The sequence below is a fragment of the Ambystoma mexicanum genome, chromosome 10, assembly GCF_040938575.1.
Source record: "Ambystoma mexicanum isolate Mex_15411 chromosome 10, UKY_AmexF1_1, whole genome shotgun sequence".
In the NCBI taxonomy this organism is placed as follows: domain Eukaryota; kingdom Metazoa; phylum Chordata; class Amphibia; order Caudata; family Ambystomatidae; genus Ambystoma; species Ambystoma mexicanum.
Window position 1 is genome coordinate 1,489,104,643 of NC_090932.1, and position 24,320 is coordinate 1,489,128,962.

General features: G+C 48.5%; 1 protein-coding gene across 1 annotated transcript in view; it reads right to left on the reverse strand.

Moving 5' to 3' along the window:
• Nucleotides 1–24,320, reverse strand: part of DIABLO (diablo IAP-binding mitochondrial protein) — a 337,779-nt gene that overhangs the window by 253,706 nt on the left and 59,753 nt on the right. The window contains exon 2 of the mRNA XM_069619599.1: nt 19,629–19,749. Within this exon, the coding sequence (XP_069475700.1) occupies nt 19,629–19,749 (121 nt within the window). The remainder of the gene's footprint in view (nt 1–19,628; nt 19,750–24,320) is intronic.

Genomic DNA, 24,320 nt, shown 5'->3' on the forward strand with positions numbered 1-24,320 from the left:
CAGCGATGGCGCAGAGAAATGAAAGAAAAGCTGCAAAAATAAATTAAACAGTATTTGGAGGCACATGCAGCCCGCAACGACCAGGATCAAAAGGATGTGAGGCACGCCGAAAACTGCACGTGGAGCCGAGGATATCTGTAGGCAGCTCGCCGCAGAGCCCCAGCGGGGTATGGAGCAAAGCCCGCCAAATCCGCAGTCATCAGGAGGCGGGCGGCGAGATCTGTGCATGAGCCACCTAAACCAGAGCACTTGGCTGAGGGAGAGAAACCATCACCCAAACCCAGAAATGCTGTGGGCAGAAACGGTCCACTCTATCGCGCCTACCGACAGCCAGGGCCAAGCCAGGGGCAGAGAAGAGTACCAGTGCCCCAGCCGGCACTGGCCTAGTGGACGGCACGCCAGCAGCAAGAATCCAGCAGCGTGGCACCTACCAGCAAGCCAAGCTCCGCAGGGCAGGGGGAAACAGCGCCACAAGAACGCTGACCAGCAGAGGTGAGCGCATTTGCACTGGGTGCCGACCGGGACGCCCAGTCTCTGCGGGTGAGACACCCCTCACTCCAGAGCAGCAAGAAGCAAAGATACGTCTGGCAGGGATTGGACTACGCATCAGCAGGGAAGGAACCAAAGTGGAGTGTGAGGCAGCAGGGGGAGCCCAGCGACCGGACGGGGGGAGCAGCAGCCTAAGGCAACGACAGCAGAGCACCAGACAACCCTGGCCCGTGAATATAGTGCGGACCCATAAATAAACCCTCTCTGCCTCCCCATCCAGAGGCCTAAGCCACCGGCTGACACAGCACTACAAGGGTGGGCTAACCAACTGTACACGGAAGAGCTCTGCACACAATTCCTGTGGGCATATAACGACGCCCCCCCTCACTAACCAAGGTGCAACACCCCCCCAGCACAAGCGGAGATAAGCTCTTACAGCCAGGGGGCCACAGTGGTAGCCGTAGCCTCTAAAAGAGGGCTCAATATCAGGCGCAGCACACTGGAAGGGAGGGGCTGCCGCAGCCCCTCCGCGCAAGCCGCACGACCCCGGATGGGTGGCACCCATGGGGGATGACAATACTGGGCATACAAACAACGCTCTAAAGCACCCAGAGGCGCCATCACTACCAGTAAGGCGCCACACACCCCAAAGGCAGCACAGAGGAGCCTCCTCTGCCTTTCCTTCCTGGAGGAGCAGAGGAACACCACTGGAGATCTCCCTGAAGGAACAAGGCCTGAAAGTCAGGAGGTGCCAGCAGCAGACCCACATCCCAACTGAATTCCACGCACACCCAGGTGCAAGTGCGCCCCACCATCAAAGACAGCCCACACACACAGCGCGGGCACCCTCGAATGGTGGGACCATCCTCTACTGCCGCAGTAACCCTAAACACACGTCGACCCCTGGGAGAAATCCACACCTGCCCACAGGAGCTCAGGCACGACTCAACACAACAAAGGAGATACAGGTGCACGAAGGCAGAGACCAAGCGTGTAAAACCCCCTCCCTCCCACTGGGAAAAGTGCTACAAGATCTGCACAGAAAGAACAGCTAGAGGGGTATGCAACAGAAAGATCAAGCCCCGATCTGCTGGACGCTCCTGGAGCCACGTAACACAGCCTGCCAAGAAGATCCAAATAGAGATGATGTCCAGTCGCAGCTCTAGACCATATTGGCAGACATGAGGATCATGACTAACTCGACCGTGCTGAACATTAAACGAGACCTACAAGACGTGCAGACCCGCCTGGCCGCCCAGGCGGAGAGTGTAACGGACAATGAACACCGCAATCAAAGACAACCAGACAACCATGGCGACAGAATTGGATGGTATACACAAGGAGTTACATCAGCTGTAAAAAATAAATTCAAGAAAGCTACTAATTCTAATTAACTCGGATTCCAACAAATGGATATCCTGACTTGGAACTACCCAGGGTAGCCCTGACAACCATACAGCAATATAGAGTCACACCAAAAACATCTTGTTCAAAAATATATTACAAGTTTTTATTTCACAAAGTTAAGTACATTAAACAAATACATGAAATCCTATGCTTTAAACAAATACATGGATGTACTTTAAACAAATACATGGAGACAACAGAATTCAGCTTCTTTAGTGAATATCCTGATTTGCCATTAAGATGAAAACCAAAAAGTTGAAGAAAACCAGAGTGAATTAATCAATTTGGTTAATTATGCAAACATATAAATGCGGTTGTACAGGTCTGCCGACGTAAACTTTTCACATTATTCTGGTGCTAAGGTAAGGGTCTCAAACAAAGATGGTGTAGTAGGAAACAAAATTGAGTTTCAACAAGAAGAGACCACTTTTACGTTTCGGCGGGCCACCTTTGGGGCCTCTTTTAAAGAACCGCCTTCCTCTGGGCAGAGTAAATAGTGATAATCCTGCAGGGAAGCAGACAAAACAATCCATCACACAATGAATATGTACAGAAAAGTAAAAATGTGACTTGCTGTATGTTTCTCAAACACAACCTGGATTTCTCAAGTAAGGCCTTGACTAGTTTGGCCAAACAATTCTTAATTTAGAAAGGACTACTCATTAGGTCTGCCTATGAGGGGAACCTTACCCAAAATGAATGTGGGGGGAAATTCATCCAAGGCAGAGATTCTCGACGCAAACTCCACTTCGGTGTAGAGCGTGGGGCAGCAATGACTGGAGAAAATCACTAGGAGTCCAAAAGTGTGGAAATTAACACAAATGATAGTCTAAGTCTACCGGATCTACAAGGAATGCAATGAAAACAAAGAAAGGGAAAGAAAAAGATACCTGGGTGTGAAGGTATACTTGTCTCTTCAGCCAAGGCATCTGTCCTGAATGAATCAAGGCCAGTAGACCAAGTCCAACTTCAAACAAAGAGAAGACTGCCACAAATTGTTGACAAAAGGATGTCCAATTTGGGAACACTGGTCCGGTAATAAATACCTATCCATCGTAGCAGAAAAAGAAAAAGAAGAAAAGGAGAGAAAAAGGACAGAAAAGGTCCAGTTGTGAATTCACTGCCGGTAAGAAACACGTGTTGTGTGACAAATTAAAAATAATCTATACTGACAAACTAGTCGAAATCATGACAAGTTTGAAAGAATCTACACTAACAAACTGGTCGAAATAATGCATAATGTAGCGGGTGTGAAATGCATTAGCTACGAGAAAAGGGCTGCTTGGCCCGTTTAAATGCTTTAAACAAATGATGTGGTGAGGAAAATGCTCTTTGGGGCTTACCGTGAATTCTGAGGATCGATAGGATGCTGCTGGAGCCGATGCCGTCAGTTAAAGTGCCTGCATGAGTCTGGCAGCAGAGACTGAGCTGCAGGCTTGCCTGGTGTTTAAGCTTGCAACATGATGACGCGTCGTTTGAGAGACGCGTACCGTGTGGGAATCCTCACACAGCTGATACGCGATGGTGTCGGACTGACACATTCGTCCGGATTGGCTCGTGAAGACAGAATTGGACGGGCCATCAGCGAGGTGCAAAGACTGGGGGAGTAACTATGACCAGGAAAATCGATCCCGACAAAATAATCTGAGGGTGGTCGGACTTCCTGAGAATGCAGAAAGAACGAACCTGGAGGCATATGTATAAGACTTCCTCTGTGACACTCTGCGTCTTGACAATGTGCAAGACCTCACTATAGAGTGGGTTTCCTGGCACCAATACTGAAACCGCCACCAAACGAGCGCCCCAGGATCATTACCATGCAACTTTTTCCAGCACAAGATCAACCTAAAAGCCTACAGAGCCGCAGGCCCATCCAAGTCGGAGAGGCAGAAATAAGGATCTTCAATGATTATTCAATGGAAGTCTCCAGACGATACAAGAGCTTCAACCTGATTTTTGAGGCACTCAAATCCTTAGACCATAGACACTACCTGAAATTCCCAGCAACGTGGTGCATCCAGTTAGATAAACAAAGGCACTCCTTTGACGACACGGAAATGGCATGGAGCTTCCTCCAGCAACGCAACAGTCACCTTTGACTTTCTAAAGATGTCATTAGAGGCCCAGAAATCAGACTACCACCCCTCGACCAGCCAAGAGGCAACACACAAAGGGAAAATGGCAGAAAGTAGGCAGAAGACCAGAAGGTTGGGAACCAAACCGCAGAAAATAGCGAAATGTAATCAATGGGTCGCTCTGCAGCATCAAACCACAAAAGATATAGCTCCACTGACACAAACATAGAAACATTGCATGGCAATCCTTAGATCCAGACACTCAACTGAAGGACCATGCCCCCTTACGTACAACGCTCAAGAGAAGACCGGACTAAACAGCAGCAAGCTCCAAGCCATCCGAGGCAGCCAGCGCCTCGTCGAGAGTATATGGCTGTGATGATTGCCCCTTGAAAGGCACGGCCTGGGGGGAGGGGCCAACCCGAGGGTACGCAGCCCCATGTATGGGCACAATGGCCTAGTATTGGGCATAGGCCGTTTTGCAGGCTAACCCAATGTTTAAGTTATAGTTTAAGTTATAGTTTAAGTTATAGTTTAAGTTATAGTTTAAGTTTTGGCTCACGGTTCAGGTTAAGCTCATGTTCGAGCCTGTGTTTGAATAATGCTCCGGGGATTGAACAATGGTTGTGGTTCACCTCTACTGACCCTCCCACATACTCACCTCAGCATGCCCAGATCAGATGCTACATCAGACCAGCCCAGGAACACACACAATGACCCAGATCACCTTTGTGACACTCAACATCCAAGGGGTGGGCCACCCCATCAAACGAAGGAGAATGCTCAACAACATGCAGGATATCTAGGGGGATATAGTGTTCCTCCATGAAACTCATCTGGGGAAAAACTGGGGTGGGCTGGCAAAGCAATTCACTCGCCACATCACAGAAAGCGGGGTGCATCCATCCTCATAAGCAGGCGGGTCCCATTCCAGATCAAACACAACTGCGCAGATAAGGAGGGCAGATGCATACTCGCCCAGGGCCTAATCCACCAACATCCTGCAACACTGCTAAATGTGTACTCCCCTACTACTGACACCCCATCCTTCACACGTACGTTTGCAGCATGCGCCCAATATATGGGCAATATCACAATAGGGGGTGACTTTAACATAGCCCTCGACATGAACCTTGACCGAAAGTGCACAGCCACAGGGAACCCCAACACTCGAACAGACCTCCAAACATTAATCACAGATCTCTGCCTAATAAGACATCTGGAGAAGCACCCACAGGCAGCGCCAAGACTACAAGTTGTATTCACATCTGCACGATAGTTACTCCAGACTAGACTACTGGTTAACCCCAGCCAACACACTTCACCTAATCACAGAATGCACATTTCTACCGACCACCCCATCAGATCATGCCCTGGTACTGCTGTGCATCACCCTCCCGGATATTATACGCAGCCCCCCGCATGGCATCTAAATCTGTGCATCCTACAATACCCAGATCTTATAGAGCGGCTCGCTGATGACAGCAACGGGTTTTAGGAACTTAACATGGTGCAGCAATACACAACATATGCATGCTGGGAATCATTCAAAGCCTTCATGCGGGGACAATGCATCTCGCGCTGGGCGCACAAAAGAACATCATGGCAGGAGGCTGAAACCCAGCTGACCGAAGAACTCAGAACTGTAGAAAGGCGCCATAAAGAATCCAGAAACAAACAACTGGGGCCTGGGCTAAAAATAAAAACGAGGGCAAAGAGCAGACAAATAACCACAGAAAGGGCCTAAAAGTCGTACACCAGCTGGTCACAAGCATATTACTTAGAGAGCGACAAGCCGCTGCGGATGATGGCACTAGCCTTAAAGCAGAGACATGCCGCACAAACGATCGATTCCATCAGGGATACAGCAGGTAACCTAGTGGCCGACGACCATATCAATGCCTGATTAGCTGATTTCTATAAAGATCTATATACAGCATTGGACGCATGCACAGCTCAGAACATAGAATAATTCCTGAACTCCATAGTGATCCAATGATCCCAGCCGTTCATAGGGCCGCACAAGATGCCCGTATAACGGCGGCAGAGATCACAAGTGCAATAGCCGCACTCTCCGCCGGGAAAGTATCTGGCCCAGACGGAAACTCCATAGATTTCTATAAAAATATGGGAGACGAATTAGTACCAAGACTCGAGGAGGTGTTCAACGAGGCAGTTTCCCAGGGTCGGCTCCCGGAATCAAAGCTTGCAACAAATATAGTCTTTCACAAGGGCGGGAGGGACCTTGAACTCTGATAAATGCTGACGCCTAAATATTGGCGAAATGCCTGGCAAGACGCATCGAAAACAGCCTCCACTTCATAGCACATAAAGATCAGATGGGTTTCATCCGCAACAGACACTCGAGCAACAAGATCCGTAGACTGTTGCATAAGATTGCAGGGGATAGAGACCCAGAGGATATTATATTGCCAGTTGACGCAGAAAAAGTGTTCGACAAGGTACAGTGGGAAATTCATATTTTGAGTCCTACCCAGATACGGTTCCCGCCCTTACTTAGTCCAACTGATCAAACTAGTATACACAGGCCCGACCACCTCAATAATCACCAACGGTATAGCTTCCCCTGCATTTGAACGATAGTTGGGCACACGCCAAGGGTGCCCACTCTCGCCCGTGCTCTACGCCCTCTCCATAGAGCCGATAGCGATTAAACTCTGTGCAGACGAAGGCTGGGCGAGCATACACCAAGGCAGGGAGGAACACAAGTGTCTCCCTCTATGCGGATGAACTAGCGGTACCGCCACTGAAAACCTACCACCAAGCAGCCCAGGTCTGCTGGATGAAACGCTGGCCCGACACGTCGGATGACTCCAGCTGGCGGGCAATGGAGATGACACTCCTCAATCTGCTCTCCCCAGTCAAGACAATGGCCATAACCCCAAACTCACAGCAAACATGAAACGACGCCCAATTATAGTGCCAACAATCAACCAATGGCACAAACTACGGGCCGCACAGGGGGTGCCAACCACACTAATGCAATTCCAAGCCGAACGCACGATCTTAGGTCTCGAGCAGGGAGACTGGCTAATATACCACACCATACAGGCCACAATACACTCCCACACGATGGACTCTCGCCTCCTGACCCCAGCCCCATGTGAGAAGGAGATGAACAGCATATAAATACTTTCCCACACCTCTGCACCTTCTACCTGATGGCAATCCCCCAACAACATTAGTAGAACCAACACCCTAGCGTTGGCATGGTCCGAGGACCTAGGTGTCCAAATTGGGATACCAGACATCCTCGAATACTTCGCTGCAATACTGCTAGCCTCTGAGCAAACAATACAAAATTCTGCAGCGACTTTACTGCACCCCGGCCAAACTACATAATATGGGGCTAGCCCCCACAGCAGGATTCTGGAGAGGCTGCAACACTGTGGGTACAATGGGCCACATGATGTGGAACTGTCCGGTCATCATCCCCTACTGGCACGGAGTGCACAAACAAATCACAGACATTGATGGGGTGGATGTCGCCTTCACACCCGAGGCAATGCTAATAGGAGCAGACACGGATGAATGGCATGCAGACACACTAGTCCGCAAACTCATTAGCCTCATACTATTCACAGCACAAACTCCTCGTCATGCACTGGAAGGCCAAACCATCCTCAGCTGCCGAGAGGGCCACGCTTCTCTCAAAAACATGCCAGTCTGAAAGAATGGCATTCAAGGGACAGGTAATGCACAACCCGACCAGAGAAACTAGATTTTGGGAAATCGCAACCCATATATCTAGGCCAAAAAGGGAGACAAATGGGGGGGGGATACAGAACCCCCCCGTTAGAACATAGCACAACATCCCAAGGAGGCAAAGTAGAGACCACCAGTAGAGACAATCAAGCACATCCCCAAGGATACCTCAGCGACACAGTTATTAGAGGAGCAAATATTGTTGAGGGGGGGCAGGAAGGGTGGGACAAGTGCTCAGAGGCACTTGGTTGAAAAGCATTACTAAGAAAGCAAGGTGTATACGCAAACCTTAGTCACTTGTATTGTGTTGTAAAACCAATGTTTTCAACAACAACAAAAAACATAACAATATAAGATTAAGTATTTTAGTTGAAAACACAATTAGGTACACGCGACCTCTTTTTGAAGTATTTTTCTGCCTTTTTCAAATGTAACTCGTGTATTGTACAGATTAGGAATTTCAGAAAAGGTTTCAACAGCAGTCCCTTTTCTTAATTAGGGACACGCGACCACTCCACTAGACAGCAACAGTCTTTAAAGGATGAAACAATGGATTTCAGTAACACTGCTTCTAATGCGAGCAATAGGTCTTTCACAGGATACGCAAGTGCTACATGTCCATTTCTTATTATGACTTAGAATGCAACCAACAGCTTTAACGCGCATAAAGTTATACGCAAATCAGTTAAAAGTTGGATACTGTTATCGGGAAGGTTTGCGCAATGTCTTAGAAGGCTGCGCTTCACTCACCAGCTTCTTCCTTTGCGAGTTGCATTGGTTTCCAGACTTCCACTACAACTTCGACTGCTTCTGGCTCGCTGGGGACCCACATCCTTATCCTGAACCGGTGTCTCCGGTCCAGCCACACTTGTTGGGAGTTCCTTCTGCTCACGAGAACCTCGGCTTGCCTCTTGCTTCTTGCCTCAGTCTCCTGCAAGTTCACAGCTCTGCAATCACAGCAATCAGGCTCACATGGGGAAAATGTTGTCTCCAGAACGTCTTCCGCTGCGCAGCCTCTGCACTTCAGATTTTGGGAGAACAGGACTCTGCCGGAACTTGCAGATTAAATCTGCTGTCTCCACGTTACAGTGTCCCTCTTGTTCTGCCACCTGTGTGATTTATCAGCCTTGTGCTTTTTCTCTGCTTCTACTGCTACAGTCTGCCTTCCAGCTCTCGTTCCAGCTCCTTACGCTCCTCCTTGCCTGCACCAGAGGGGGCCTTTTATGCCCCCCAGGTTTCAACAGGTGTGGGCTGTTAAGCTTGAATACTGCAACTACTATGAGGCTTAATTTTCCAGACTACTACATCTACATGCCTCTTCAGCCCTCTTCCTCATCCCAGTACCTCTGGAATTCTAATTTTTTTTTATCCCATTCAGTAAAATAAGTTATTTTAACATCAGAGTTCATTTTAAGGGTAGATTTAATTTCCCTGAACTCATTAAGAGAAGGGCTGTTAGAACTAGCGGTTATAGAGAAAGGTAATGTATTCAGATAATATTTCCAGGTTCCTTTCCACTGTACCCTTGGGAGAAATGAGGGGGTTTCATTTGGGATACCCAAAAAGATGTTTCTTTTGGTAAGGCATGTTCAGTTGTCCACATTTCTAGTTTTAATATGAACGTCTTGGAAATCCCAGTGACAATAGGTCATTACCCCTTTAGATACATTAGGAAGAGTGTTCCTGTCAGAGAAAAAATACTGTGCCTTATTCCACAGAATCTCCTCACCGCCGTGGGCCCTCTGTCCCCCTCCCACAGTATGCCACCTACAGGGTTGGGAATCAGGAAGCACCTGCCTTCCCCTGTCCACCTAGGAGGAGACTATAGGCAGGGTTTCAGTGAAGGATCGTAGGATTCTTCACATAAGCTTCACAGAGCTCATCATCCTGGGCACTGCAGCCCACATCTCCGAACTCAACGAAAACTACTCAGCCTTCATCATCGATGGCAACACTATCAAGGTCGCCAGAGAAGTAAAAACCCTATGTTTTTACCTTGATGCAACACTATCCTTAACCAAACAGGTGAACTCACTGGCCTCATCCACGGCTTATTCATGTAAATTAATACGAGCTGGGAAACAATTCCTATCAGATGACAGCTGTCTTATCCTAGCTAGAGCCCTCATTTTATCATAATTAGACTATTGTAACGCCCTTTACATAGGGACAACCAAACAAATCATCAATAGAATCCAAGTGCTCCAAAATAATGCACTTAGAGCGGCCCTAAGTATCCCTAGAAGAGCACATATCTCAGAAATAAGACGTAAACACAAATGGCTCTCCACCCAAGAAAAAAAAAAATCAACCTCAAATTTGCCTCCCTTATCCACAAATGTTTAAACAACAAAGCCCCCCGGCTACCTTTCAGAACGCTTCAACAGAAAAAGTCCCACTAGACTTACAAGGACAGTCAGCCCCAACTGCCTCCTAGTGCCCAGATTTAAACTAGCCACTATTGGAGGATCCAGCTTCCCAGTCAAGGCAGCGCAATTATGGAACGCCCTACCTCATGCACTTAGATCTGACCAAACGTTCAACAACTTCAGAAAGAATACCATAAAATGGCTCACCGAGAATGCAATATAAATGGCACTCTACCCCTCGCACCTCCACTTGTACTTCACCTGACACGCTACGACCTGCTATATTGTTTGTTCGCCACTGACTTGCTATATTGTTCGTTCGCCATAGATTTGATTGTTTGGCTGCGCTTTATCTGCACTTGCACTTGTCTTACCTTGCTGAGTCAAGAAATGTCCACTCTGCCTGCTCTGTAACTTGTAACGTCTGTAACTAAGCTGTAAACCTCGTCTCTTGCGCCCTGCTACCCCAGGGTCCGGTGCGCACAATAAATAAATAAATAAACAAACATAAGACAATACAGTCACACAGAGAACCGGTCTAAAAGCGGATTCAGGTTATCCGGGTTCCCAAAACAGAGAACTTACAATTTAGTAGAATGGAACTGGAGGCAATAATATTTGTGCCAATTCTTGAATATCTAGAGGCAGTTTGGGAGCATCTAAAGGGAGTCTAGCCTGCCATTGGCTTCTACATAAATCGGGGTATCAGTCGCGTAGGACTAACAGGCTACAGTAGACAGTAGGGGCATCGGTCTGCATCTTATAGATATTAAATAGTATGGGATAAGATTGGTGATCTCTATGCAGCCCCATACTCATTGGAATGCCTGAAAGAACAGTAGTGTCCCAAGTTAAAGCAAGGTCTGCCTTGCAGGAATGAGCACAATCATTGCAGGGCATCTGGATTTCAAGGTGAACGCCGAGAACCAGTATAACAAAATGGTAAAGTCTAGCATATAAGAGTGTGGTTAACTTAACACCAACTGCTACCAAGAGCTACTCTTGACAACCCCATTCAACTGGCACCATACAAATACATCTTTATTACATTCGTTTTTTGTGTGTAAAGGAGTACTAGCTCTTATTCCTCAGAGGTAGCTCCTACTTACTTTAGGATGGTGAAACCCAACATTTGCTTTTAGCTCCTTCTCGTCAAATCTATATGCCAGGACCGACCAAAGATGCATAAGATTGGACTTGGAGATGTCATGCATTTGGATTGTGTCATATTGGATCACTTAGCCACAGCCTCAGAAATAAAACATGTGGGCAGGAGACTCACGGTTCATAGCAGGTGAGGAGAGTGGAAAAGATTAAGGTCCTTGGAGGTATGGGTTGGTTGCACCACTCACCCACATCTTGAAAGTATTTCCTCACAGATGGAAAAGGGCAGTAAACAGGAAGAGAAGCTGAGTTGATGGGGTATCTGGGTGGTATCGCTACCTACTAATTAATGTAGTCTGCCAAGTGTGAAGGCATCATGAAGCAAGACAGACAACAGATTCAAAGTTCAAACAAAAGATCTTTATCAACTCAAATGCCAGGATGGTGTAAGGTCGAACTTGCCCTATACTAAGGTGGGATTTCCCTACCTAAAAAAAACTAAGGAGAGTCTGAGTCCGTATTCAACTCAACAAAGTCCATCTGTGTCCAAAACCTATACTTCCCACTCACAACTAAGCTTAACAATGTTTAGGGATGTCAACAAAGAAACAGTGTTCAAACTAAAGTTCAGAGCTTCTTCCAGCTCCCGGTTTGCTCTTAGCTCCCTTCCTCAAGTTTGGGCCAGTTCCAGAAAAATGGCTTTTGTGGTTCCTTCCCTCTCCCCTCCCCCAAGTTCAACACAGTTCTCCAGCATTGGATCTTTCATGGATTCACATGCTTAGAATATTCCCCGTCGACAGACTGGGAACCCTTGGTAAGCTTATAAAGCCGTTTCCCATAGGAAAACGTTGACACTTTCATGTCCTATCTACGTCGTTTTGGGCCGCGCACGCATGCCCCACTAGGACGTAGCGGTATAAATGCCCCGCCCCCGCGGCTCCCTTCAGATTTCAACCGTCTCCAAAGTAGTGGGAGCACCTCGTGTAGTCTATTTTGTTTCAGTTGTGCTGTTGTAGTTTTCTCCTGATGTCGGGAAAAGAGCTGTTCCACCTGTGCGCTAAGTGCAGGCTGAAGGTGTACGAAGGGGACGGACATATGGATTGCATATACTGTCTCCACCCTCATCATTCGGCAGGCAAGTGCGACATATGTAAGGGCTTCTCCCAGAAGACTCTTGAAGATCGGAGTCGAAGACTTGTTGCATGGTTGAACGACGGAGCGGGGGCATACCCGCCTTCGGAGGTGGGCTCCATGCGCAGCGCGGCCTCAGTGTCAAAATCTTCAGGGACCCCGCGCCGCTCAACGTCGTCGGAACCCCCGGTGAAGAAATCGCGACCGGGGGAGAAAGAATCATCGGAAGGCCATTCCAAGGACTCTTCGTCGAAGAAGGCCACGTCATCCTCATCTTCAACGAGGAAAGACAGAAAAGAAAAATCTAAATCCTCCTCGAGCGATCGTCATAGATTGGCCTCGGGTTGAGATGCAGAAAAACGCAGGTCGAGTTCGGAAAAGGGGGGAACACCTCATAGGCCTACACGGCCACCACAGTCATCGATGGTAGGGCAGTCGTCGACTACTTCTCTGCCGCTGACGCAGTTGGCCTCAACCGTTCCTGAACCGCAGATGACGACGACGATGATGACAGAGCCGACTATCGCTTCCTCAACGGAGATCCCGCAAGAGGCCTGGCGTCCAGAGGTATACGACTCAATTTTGCCAGAGACACTTCTGCAGCAAGAGGCCTTGTCGGTGTCCTCGGGAGACGAGGATGTGAGAATAGCTGGCCCTGCAGACCTAGGGTTACAAGGGGTTACCAGGCCTCTCTCCGGGAGCATTCCGGGTTCTACCCCTCTGCTCAATCCACAGTCACTTTTGTCATTGGAAATGTTATCCATGTTGCAAACTTTGCTGAAGACACTGGATGACAGACTAGCTCGAACAACTCCGGCTAGGTCGGTCATCGACGACCCGGGCCCGTCTCCCCGACCACCGCCGTCAACCCCCACGGCAGTGCTGCCGGATGCAAACCTCTCGGCTCCATGCCGCGAGGAAGGGGAGCTGATGGATTCGGACTCGGACAGCAGAGCCTCGTCAGTTGTCTCCCTTTCCCCCTCCAGGGATCCCATCTGGGAGTCCGAAGCAGAATTGGAAACCCAGAAAAGCCCGGCTCAGCCGTCTCCCCCAGATGATATTGGGTCATTTCACACCATGGCGGCCAGGGCTTGCACAGAATTCGGGCTGGCCCAGGAAGAAGAGAAAAAGGACTGTTTTCTTTTCGACCACATGGGGAAAAGGAGAAGGTCAGTGTTTTCAGTACCCATCCTGGATCATGTGTGGAAGGAAGGATTGCAGACCTTGCGCCACCCTTTCTCGGAACCAGCGATAAAGGGTCGTCTAGAGAAAAACTTTAAGGCCCCGGACTCTACGCCCAAGTGCCTTTCCTCCCAACCAACTCCTGACTCAGTGGTATCGGTGGCGGCGAGGAAGGCGAGGGCCCAGCACAAGTGCACGACCCCCCCGGAAAGTGATGGCAGATGACAGGATGCTTTCGGCAAAAAAGTGCTGTCGGTAGGTGCTACCACAATGAAAGCGGCCAATTCTCTAGCCATAGTTGCCAGATACGACAGGGAAATGTGGCACCGGCTGGCTCCTATACTGGACACCTTCCGGATGAACATCGTAAAGCGGCTATGTTGCTGGTCAGGGAAGGTGAAGAGGCTTCCAATTATGCCATAAACATCGCAGTGCACCTCGCAGAGTCGGGGTTTAAGCAGGTGAATAACGGTGTGGTTCTCCGACGGCAGGCATGGCTAAAATGCACCAACTTCCGACCGGAGGTGAGGTACAAGGTACTGGATATGCCTTTTGAAGGAGACCTCCTCTTCGGCGAGAAGGTGGACGAAGCCCTGAAGGGCATGAAAGAGGACTCAGACACGGCGCGTTCCTTGGGGGCCCTCTAGAGTGGTCAGAGTTTCCGGTCTTTTCGTCCCTTCAGGGGAGCATCGGGAAATTCCAGATTCTCGGCATCGAGGGACAGATCCTTCAGTAGGCCAGCATACCCCTCCCAGCGATACAGACGTGCTTCACAAGCAGCTAAACGTCGGCGGGACTACCAGGCGCCCAAGAAGAGAGCAGGTTACCAGTCGTCGACGAGGGATAAGCAGACCAAGGACCAGCAATGACGGGCATCGGAACGTTCTGGGGGGCAGAGTATCATGTTACATCAACGAATGGGAGCAAATAACAACAGATCAATGGGTGTTGCACACTAAGATACGGACATTCCCTGCAATTTAAAAGCAACCCTCCGCGCATTCCACCGGCGTTTGTAGCTCAATCCCATCTGAGCGTGTTGCAGCAGGAAGTAGCACTTATGCTACAAAAAGGTGCTATAGAATTGGTTCCATCGTCACAAAGGGGACAAGGGGTTTATTCCCGATACTTTGTGGTGAAAAAGCCAAACGGAAAGTGGCGTCCCATCCTAGAACTGCGCGAGCTGAAAAAATCGTTGAAGCATAAAGTTCAAGATGCTCATGAAGTGATCCGGTCAGTTCAAGAAGGAGATTTTCTGGCGTCTCTGGACCTGCAGGACGTGTACTTCCACATACCGATGCGTCGTCGACACAAGAAGTTCCTAAGGTTTGTGGTAGGGCAGACTCACTACCAGTTCACAGTACTTCCCTTTGGACTGAAATCTTCTCTCCGAACGTTCACGAAATGTTTGGCCCCGGTGTCAGCCTGGCTGAGAAGGCAAGGCCATCATGTATACCCATATCTCGACGACTGGTTGGTGAGGGGGTCCACCCCTATGTCTACGCACAGAAGCCTGCAGGCCACCATGAACCTCTTACAGCGGCTGGGGTTTGCGATAAACTTCGAGAACTCCTCGCTAACACGGTCAAGAAGCTTGGTGTTCCTGGGCACACAGTTCGAGACCCAGTCAGGGTTAATGAGGCCATCCCTCGACAGGATCACCAAACTCAGTCGATTGGCAGGTCAGTTGAAAATCAATACCAGACTGTCAGTGAGAAAATAGACGTCGATCCTGGGCGCTATGGCGTCCTGCATTCCTCTGGTGGGCAACTGCCTCCTGTTCATGAGGCCAGTGCAACAGTTTCTGGCGGACCGATGGACGCAGGCTCAAGGCCTCTGGTCAGACAAACTGACCTTCGACGACGACGAGCTCCTACTAGCTCTTCAATGGTGGAAAAGTGTCCAGAATCTATCCAAAGGAGTACCACTACAGGTGCCGGAGTTTCGGTTAACCATAGTGACGGACGCGTCCCTAACTGGCTAGGGGGCACACATGGGCACTCTGCAAACACAAGGCCGTTGGTCTCAGAGGGAATCTCACCTGCACATCAACGTTCTGGAACTGAGAGCAGTGCGCTGGGCCCTGATGGCGTTCCTGCCTCACATCAGAGGGTCCACAGTGAGAGTTTTGATGGACAACACCACAGCGATGTTTTACTTGAGGAAGCAAGGCGGCACACAATCCAGGACCCTTTCCATCGAGGCTCAGAAGGTGTGACACTGGGCTCTGAAACACTATATATCCATCGTAGCTCATCACCTTCCAGGAGTAAGCAACGAACAGGCGGACTCGCTCAGCAGAAATATGGACCAGATTCACCAGTGGGAAATAGACACCGGTCAATTGTCGAAGGTCTTTGAGAAATGGGGGCGGCCTCCGCTGGATCTCTTCGCCATGAAGAGGAACAAGAAGTGTGAGATGTATGCCAGCAGGTGGCCACAAGAAGGTTCGCTGGGGGAAGCGTTCTCCTTCCCGTGGACTGACAAGTTCCTCTACGCCTTCCCTCCGTTTCCTCCGATACGGAGAACTCTGCAGTGGATACGCAGGTACAGGTGCCGAGTCATCCTGGTGGCACTGTGTTGGCCGAAGCAACCATGGTTTTCCGACCTGCTTCACCTGTCAGCGGATCATCCGATAACGTTCCCGAAGGTTCCCAACCTCCTGTCCCGGGATGAGGGAACTGTGTGGCATCACAATCAAGAAAGTCTCAATCTCACAGCTTGGCTCCTTACTTTTCATAATTTGGTGCCTTGAACATTTCCTCGGACTGTCGGAGGATCTTACAAGCTGCGCGAGCCCCTTCCACCAACAAATCCTACAGGTGTAAGTGGAGAAGATTCTGTGCGTGGTGTCAAGGACAGACGGGAGTGCAACCTCCGAGGGTTACTCCGGAACAGCTTCTTCCGTATCTGCTACACCTAGCAAAAAGCGGATTGTCCTTTTCATCACTAAAGGTTCACCTGGCGGCCATCTCTAGGTTCACAAGAAGAAGGAAGACCTCTCCCTTGTTTAGCGACATGTTAGTGAAACACTTCATGAGGTTTGTTCCGGACATTCCCTCCGGTTAAATGTTTTCCACCTACGTGAAGCCTGAATATAGTGCTAGCAGGGTTAATGAAACCCCCCTTCGAGCCAATGGCCACATCGTCGATGAAGTTCTTGTCATGGAAAGTGGCTTTTCTAATAGCTATAACATCAGCTAGACGGATCTCGGAGTTGCAAGTGTTGGTCATAGACCCTCCGTACCTAAGATTTTTCATGGACAAAGTGATTCTGTCAACGAGTCCTCGTTTCATCCCAAAAGTTCCTACAACTTATCATAAGCACTCATCCATTGTCCTGCCCACCTTCTTCGCGACCCCCTCATCGGCTGCGGAAAAGGTCCTACATACCTTGGATGTCAAGAGAGCGCTAAAATTGTACCTTCATCAAACTCAACAACTTCGATCTACGCAGCAACTCTTCGTTGCATATGGCCCTTCGGCAAAAGGGAAGGCAATTTCAAAACAGGGACTGGCCCGATGGGTTTCGTCGACGATTGTCTTCTGTCATTCAAAAGCGGGAAAACCGCTACAAGGACGTCCGAGAGCTCATTCAACCAGGGCAACTTCGTCGTAGACGGCGTTGTGGGCAGGGGTACCACTGACAGACATTTGCCAGGCGGCAGCATGGTCAGTGCCTCACACATTTACACGCCACTACTGCCTCGAACGACAGCATGCGGACGAAATACAAATGGGAAGAGCAGTCTTGCGACATCTATTTCAATAAGGTAAGACCTTTTTCAAGGGTCTATGCTGATTTGGACATATATATGTATGGATATATACATATATGTTTATGTATACTGTTATAGCTTTATATGGATATTGCTCTGTGCAGTTACTCTGGCACAATTTTAATTCGAATCTTATGTAAGCGTGGTTCGCTATACGCAGGATTAGGTGGGTGCCGGATTGCAGTCACACCTCCTCCTTTTTTCAGGATCACTGCTGTGCATTCTATTCTAAGCATGTGAATCCATGAAAGAGCCAATGCTGGAGAAGGGAATAGTTTCTTACCTGTAACTCCATTTCTCCAGCATTGGTATCTTTCATGGATTCACATGCGCCCACCGGCCTCCCCTAAATGCAATTATCTTGTAGTTCTTGGTTTCACCCCATTCTGCTTTGGAGGGGGTCGAAATCTGAAGGGAGCCGCGGGGGCGGGGCATTTATACCGCTATGTCCTAGTGGGGCATGCGTGCGCGGCCCAAAACGACGTAGATAGGACACGAAAGAGTCAAACGTTTTCCTATGGGAAACGGCATCATAAGCTTACCGAGGGTTCCCAGTCTGTCGACGGGGAATATTCTAAGCATGTGAATCCATGAAAGATACCAATGCTGGAAAAATGGAGTTACAGGTAAGAAACTATTCCCTTCCACAGGATTGAAATTAACAGTCGCATTCTCGTTTTTGTCACTTGAACAATTTTAGGCCGACCAGCCTCAGCCTCTCGACTTCTCTTGGTTCACTCCAAGTAAGGGCTCCTCGGTCTAGGTGCAGTTGTTGGACCACATGGTCCACCGATCACAGTTCGTGCAACCGATAACCCTTGGCACTTTACAAAAATTCTCTCTCATAGGACTTCCTTGACAACAGGTTTCCTTTCTGCATCTATGTCATAAATCCAAATATGCTTCCGATTTACTTTAGCAGCTTCTTGCCTTTAACATGTGATTCTCACACACCTTTTTTGTGGCATTTCTCCTGGTTACCACCTTGCTTCTATTCTATCCAATAGTGTTTTGCTTTTTTATTAGTTTCACTTTGTTCACAAATGCACATCACTTTCTGTTTCATTTGAGTGATATTCTCATATCTTTTACTTTATTCAGCATTCAATCATCATTACATTCTTGACAACTTGTTCAGTATTCAATATTTCATATTGGGTCTCAGACCGGATTTCCATGCCATTCAAAACTCCTTTCATGCTACACAACTTGTTTGGTATTCAATAGTTCAGATCGGCTGCCCAGACCCTCTGCTTGACCAGCATCAGCCGTTACACACATAACGTCCCTGGAGCACCCCGGCCTGAGTGATGCAGCCCGGTCACTCGCTGATGTGCAGCCACTACACCGGATGCTCTGGTGTCGCTCTCAGGTTTTCGCTGGCTCCACTCTCTCTACCGCAGAGCTCTGGCGAGCAGTGCTTGCATCTTCCAGACCTTCCGGCAGAGTTCGGTGGCTTCTTTGTGTTAGGCACTCGCAACGGGAAACACTCAGCAATGGACTCCACTCAGCTCCAGATCCTCTCACGGCCCGCTCCGGTGTCGGCATCTTTCTGGCTTCCCTGCGGTCGGCATCCTTTTCACCGGCCCATACTCTGCCTGCTCCAACTCGGCTTGGCACTCACTCCGGCCCGCTGGTTCTCTGCTCTACTGCCTGCTCCCTCTTTTATACACCTGCAACCATTTAACAGGTTGCAGGTGAGAGTTCTTAATTCTCATTGCCTGACCATAGTTACTGTGACATGCCTGACCCTCAACAATCCCCAGGCCCCTTCCTCGTCTCAGTACCATAGTGGTGACATAACATTGTAGTGTGCACTACTTCTAGTCTCCCATTCTTCGTCCCAGTACTATGATGGTCTGAATGGGGGAAAATGATGGGAGATGGTTTGCAACAGCCTATCAAAAGGCAGGAGGAGGAAGTTTGGTTCCCACCAGAAAAGGGGGGATACCATGTCTCGCCTGTGGATATCAGCTCCCCAATCCCCAAGGACCCTCCTCCCGGGGGATCCTCCCTCGCATCTCCACCCCCAGGGTCAGCATGCAAAAGCAATGGCCTTTCCCCGGCCACCTAAGAGGATGGTTTCTCAGACAAGACCCATTTTTTAAAACAAAAAGGCATACATTATAACATCATTTTCGGCTTTACAAAAACCAAGGAAATTATGTATTGTAGTTGCTTGTGCTTTCTTCATTGAAAATTCCTAATTTTCAGTCATGTATTATTCCAGATATGTAGCTACATAAATGGGTTTATTCTGTTAGCAATTTTCTCACATAATTCTATGTTTCAAAATCAAATGCACATGTTCCATTTTACACAGGTCCTTTTTGCCTTTAAAAATGATATCCTTTAAGTACCAATACCTGTCCAATGGGTACAGCACATAGGGTTGCTCCAAAACCCACAAAAACCACTTTACGCCACTGGCCCCTCAATCCAGAAACGAAATCCCTCTGCACTTCAGCAAGAACTGGTAAACTTTGTCTAAAAAAGAAAAATAGAATAGTTTCATTAAAAATGTATATTTAAACTGTGCTCTCTCAAATAAAATATTTTCTCCGATTTCTTTTCAGATAAAACAAAAGAAAATTCTAGACGTTTGTCGGTCTAGCATTAATTCACAGATTATGGCCATTTGCTGCAGTGAAAAAGGATAACAATGTGCACTTTAAACATTTACTCCAAAACTTCTCCAGGTGGCAATATATAAATGTATATACACACAGAAAATGGGAGTTAAAACTAACATAATAATTGTAGAAGACCCAAAAATCAAATTCGCTGAAGCTGTGATTAATCTTACGTTGAAAGGGAGTATACAGTGGCACGAAATAAACTATTTTAACACTCATTTGTATTTATTTAAAGAACAGGGATGCCAAGTCAATCAGAAATGACTTAATAAACACATTTACACACGGCAGAGACATCTCCACGAAGGGTGCCTGTACAATAGCACAAATATGAGTGAGCCAGTTTATTAGTATGTAAAAAAGGTGGACATATACCAGGGGCAAAAGGAAAAAAATATATACATACCTTTCATTGTCAAGGGGCAATGAAGAGAGTGGTGGGTCAGGTAGGGAGGATGGGGTAAGAGGATAAGCAAGATCCCTTCTCAGCAAGTAAGTGAAGTGCAAGCCGAGCTTTCAAGAGATCCACAGTTGGGCTGGCTTTGTTTGTAATGGCTATTGGGTTTCAGTGGAACAGGGCAAGTAGAGAGAAATAGCAGCAGCGAGAGGAGGCAAAGGGAGGGTATGGGACAGTGAGGTTGAATACAGAGGGTTATCGGAGAGAACCAGATGCTAAGCAAATTGAGACACAGACAGATACTGAGGAGCATGACCATTGACCGCTTTGTAGTTTAGAAGAAGGACCTTGAAATGGGAGCCTTGTGCATGGAGGGCCAAGCAGCATATCAGTAGGTAGAAGTGGGGCCGGGGGGTCCAGGTAGGTTGCAGAGAGTGCAAGTAGCAAGATTGAAGACTTTGTCTGGGAGGGAGGAAAGAACAGAGAGGAAGCCTAAGTAGTAGGCTTGAGCAGTAGCCAAGTTGCTAAGAACAAGGGTAATTAGTAAGAAAGGGATGAATTTGACAAATGTGGAGGTTAATACAAGCAGCAGAGACAGGGGTTGTGGTAAATTGGTGTAGTCGCAGGCCCCTATTAAAGAGAATCACAAGACAGAGTCTTGGGCAAGGGAGCAAGTATGCTAGGTGGGAATAATATAAGGGAGGACTGTCATTGGAAGCTGGAAGAAGAGGGCTTCCACTTTTGCAGAGTTCAGCATGAGGCAGCGGGGTACCATACAGTAACGAATTGCAGTGAGACAGTTTGTAATCCATTACGAGATGACTGGAGTGAAGAATATACAATTTTAAGTGTCATCGGCACAAAAGTGTTGGGTGACAGCCAAAGGACAAGATAAGTCTTCCTAGGGAAGGGGTATGGAGGATGAAGAGCAGAGATCCTGGGGGGTTGGGAGATGATGAGAGATGTAAACAAATTGACTTGACACTGGAAACGAACCAGGAAAGAGCAAATGTTTGCAAAACCAAAGGTCATGGAGAGTGAGTAGAGAGTAGTCAACAGTGTTAAAGCGGCAGAGAGCTCCAAAAGGATGAACATAGAAAATAGTTTGGAGTGGTGTGCAACAGAAGGAAAGTTGGAGACATGCAGTATTGGTAGAATGTTTACTGCAGAAGTCCGATTGAAGTGGATCTTCAAATAAAGCAGTGGTCTTCAAACTTTTTAGGACTGGGCTCCCCTGAGCAAAATGTGGGCTGGCGGGGCCCCCCACCCCTACAAAAATGACACATGGACGTTAAATCCAAATGGCTATGAACTATCGTGCAATGTCACTGCACCCTACTCCCAGTATGGTCCCTGGGCATCACAGTCCCTGGGCTCTCCCCACCTCACCGCAGACACTGGGCTATCCCCACGCTGCTCCCACCACCATCCCATGGCTCCTGCCCACAATGCTCCCAACACAGTCCCTGAGCTCCCCCACCCTGCCCCCAGCACAGTCCCAGGGCCAGTGGCGACAGGTGAATTTTTTAAGTGGAGGGGCATACATATTTCCCTAGTTGTACCATAGCAACCGAGTGCAGCGAGGGAGCCTGAACCAATCAAAGGGTGTTCGGGGGTTTACTGTAACGCTCACCTGACTCCCACGGAGGCGCAGGTCTAGTCTGGGTTGCTGTGGCCTCTTCGAGCGTGATGCGCAGAACTCGGAACACAGACTGAACAGGACCCTCAAATCTTGCTTGTCTGGCCAGTAGGAATATCCTTCTGCAGATGAGAAAGGGGATTAACAGTCTGCAGAATAGTGTGCTTGCTCCCCCTTCGTTCTTCTCTAACTTCCTCCGAAATCCCCGGTTGAAGCTCACCTTATGGTTTGAAAGGATGAACTCTCCATCCTGCTTCTGGTGCAGGGGCGCGTGTTTGTCCAGTTACTTCACTGGTTTTCAGAATGGCGCTGGCAAAATCCACTTGACTTTTCCGAGCGGAACGCCGTAAGTATGAAGATTACAAAAGTTCTGAGCCTCCTTTTCTGTTGCCTTCCTAACCTGTGATCTGTCCTTTATTTCAGGTGCAGAATGAAGGCGATGCGTTGAGGGATTGAATTGCCGATGGTAAACTCAGGTGAGTTAGCGATGGGGGCGATCCCTCTTAATGTCTTTATATTCCCCCAGTAATGTCTTTTGTCCTTTCCCCATAGGGGCCGGGGTGCGGTACCTGCCAACGAAGCGGCGCCGACCCGAAATGAGGAATGGTCCACCAACAGAAGACCGGTAAGTGTTATGGCGGAAAATTAGGCTTTCCTCATATGTTCCTTCTGCTCACCTTTTGTCTCTTCTTCTCTCCCCTAGGCGCAGAGATGTGGCGACCGGTGCAGACAGTCGCGGTGGAGCCAGAAGAACTCCCGAGGACAGGTGAGTGAAGCGCGGCGCTGCAGCGAGCAACTCAGTGCTTTTAAATGAAAGTCTTTTCTCAGGAATGCTGGCGTGAAGGTTCCGGATGCAGGTAAGAAGTTTGATAAAATTCTTGGTTTTCACCTTTCTCTTCTCTTCTTTCCTTACAGGTGTTCCAGGATCGAGGCGGGCGTGACTGGAGACCAGATGCAGGAGCAGACACGGTGAGCGTTCAGCTGCTTGGATGCAGAACAACGCGAAGCGTGAGCTACTGTCTGGGCGTGGCTTAAATAGCCCCCAAAGTAGTTCCAGGTAAGTATCCTTCCCTGGCCACGCCCGAGTGGCAAAATAGTCCCAATGAAAAAATAGTCCCTTTCAGGTCTCAGGGAGGCCTGAATCTTGCAGCATGGTCTGCATCAGGTAAGTGCACAAAACGCCTTCCTTTATGAGCCTGGCGCCTATGGCGCCAGGACTGATGTCCAACATGAGCCTGGCGCCAACGGCGCCAGGACAGAGTCCAAAGAGCCCCTATAAGGGGCCGCTGGGCTTTTACCCGAGGGCATGATGCCTGCTCCCGGGGGTGCTGGGCCTGGCCTGGTGCTCCGGGGGTAGGCATGACATTTACCCCCCAGGAATTTATTTTAAAACAATGGGTTCAAATGTTGCATTTTAGAGCATACTTTAAAATAAATTGGGTAAAAAGTCAAACAGTCTGCAATCGGTGCGGGAGGGGGGGAGGGATGTTTCCAGGAGGAAGGCATGATACTGGACATCTATGATAGATATCCAGTAAAGAAAAACCATCCCTGTCCCCTGGGTTCCATAGCGCCTTAGAAGGAGAGCTGATTTTGGCTGGTGGGTAGAGGGATTGTGCAAAAAAGGCATTTTTAAAATGCCTTTGTTGTACAACCCCACCACACTCACCAAATTCAGCTCCACAGACCAACACAGACAGAAACACACACACACACTTACCACTATCATTCACACGAGCACCCATCACCATACACTCGCTCATAACACGAGCATTCATGCATCCACGAACAGGAATCAGGAATTTTGGTTCCTGCACATGTGTGCGCCGGGGCCTGTACATGCATAGGGGCCTGCACTGGCCTGCGCGTGGGTCCTGGAATGCCCCACTACAGGGTGCTCTGTCCGTATGTCCGAGGAGGCGCAGGAGCTCCCTTCGCACATACAGACATGCAGTTCCCCAGCCAGCATTTCCAATTAGAAATGCAAGGCACGAACCAAAAATGCTAGTGTGGGCCAGTTTTGTTTGATGAGTTACTTCACTATGCAGCTATTAGTTTTGACTGTTGTTGCTGAATAAATTATTCTTTAAATATCACTATTTGTTTACATTTTAGCAAAAAACACCCCTTTGGGTACTATTCAAACAGTCGGTCACTAAAGGAATGAATAGCCATTTGCAACTATGGGACGCTTTTTCATTGGTGCCAGAGACCGTTTTATGCTCCAGTAAGCCGCCCCAGGCAATTTCCCTGATTTAAAAAAAAAAGAACTACATTTCAGGATGGGCTCTTCACTAAAGGAATGAATAGCCATTTGCAACTATGGGACGCTTTTTCATTGGTGCCAGAGACGGTTTTATGCTCCAGTAAGCCGACCCAGCCAATT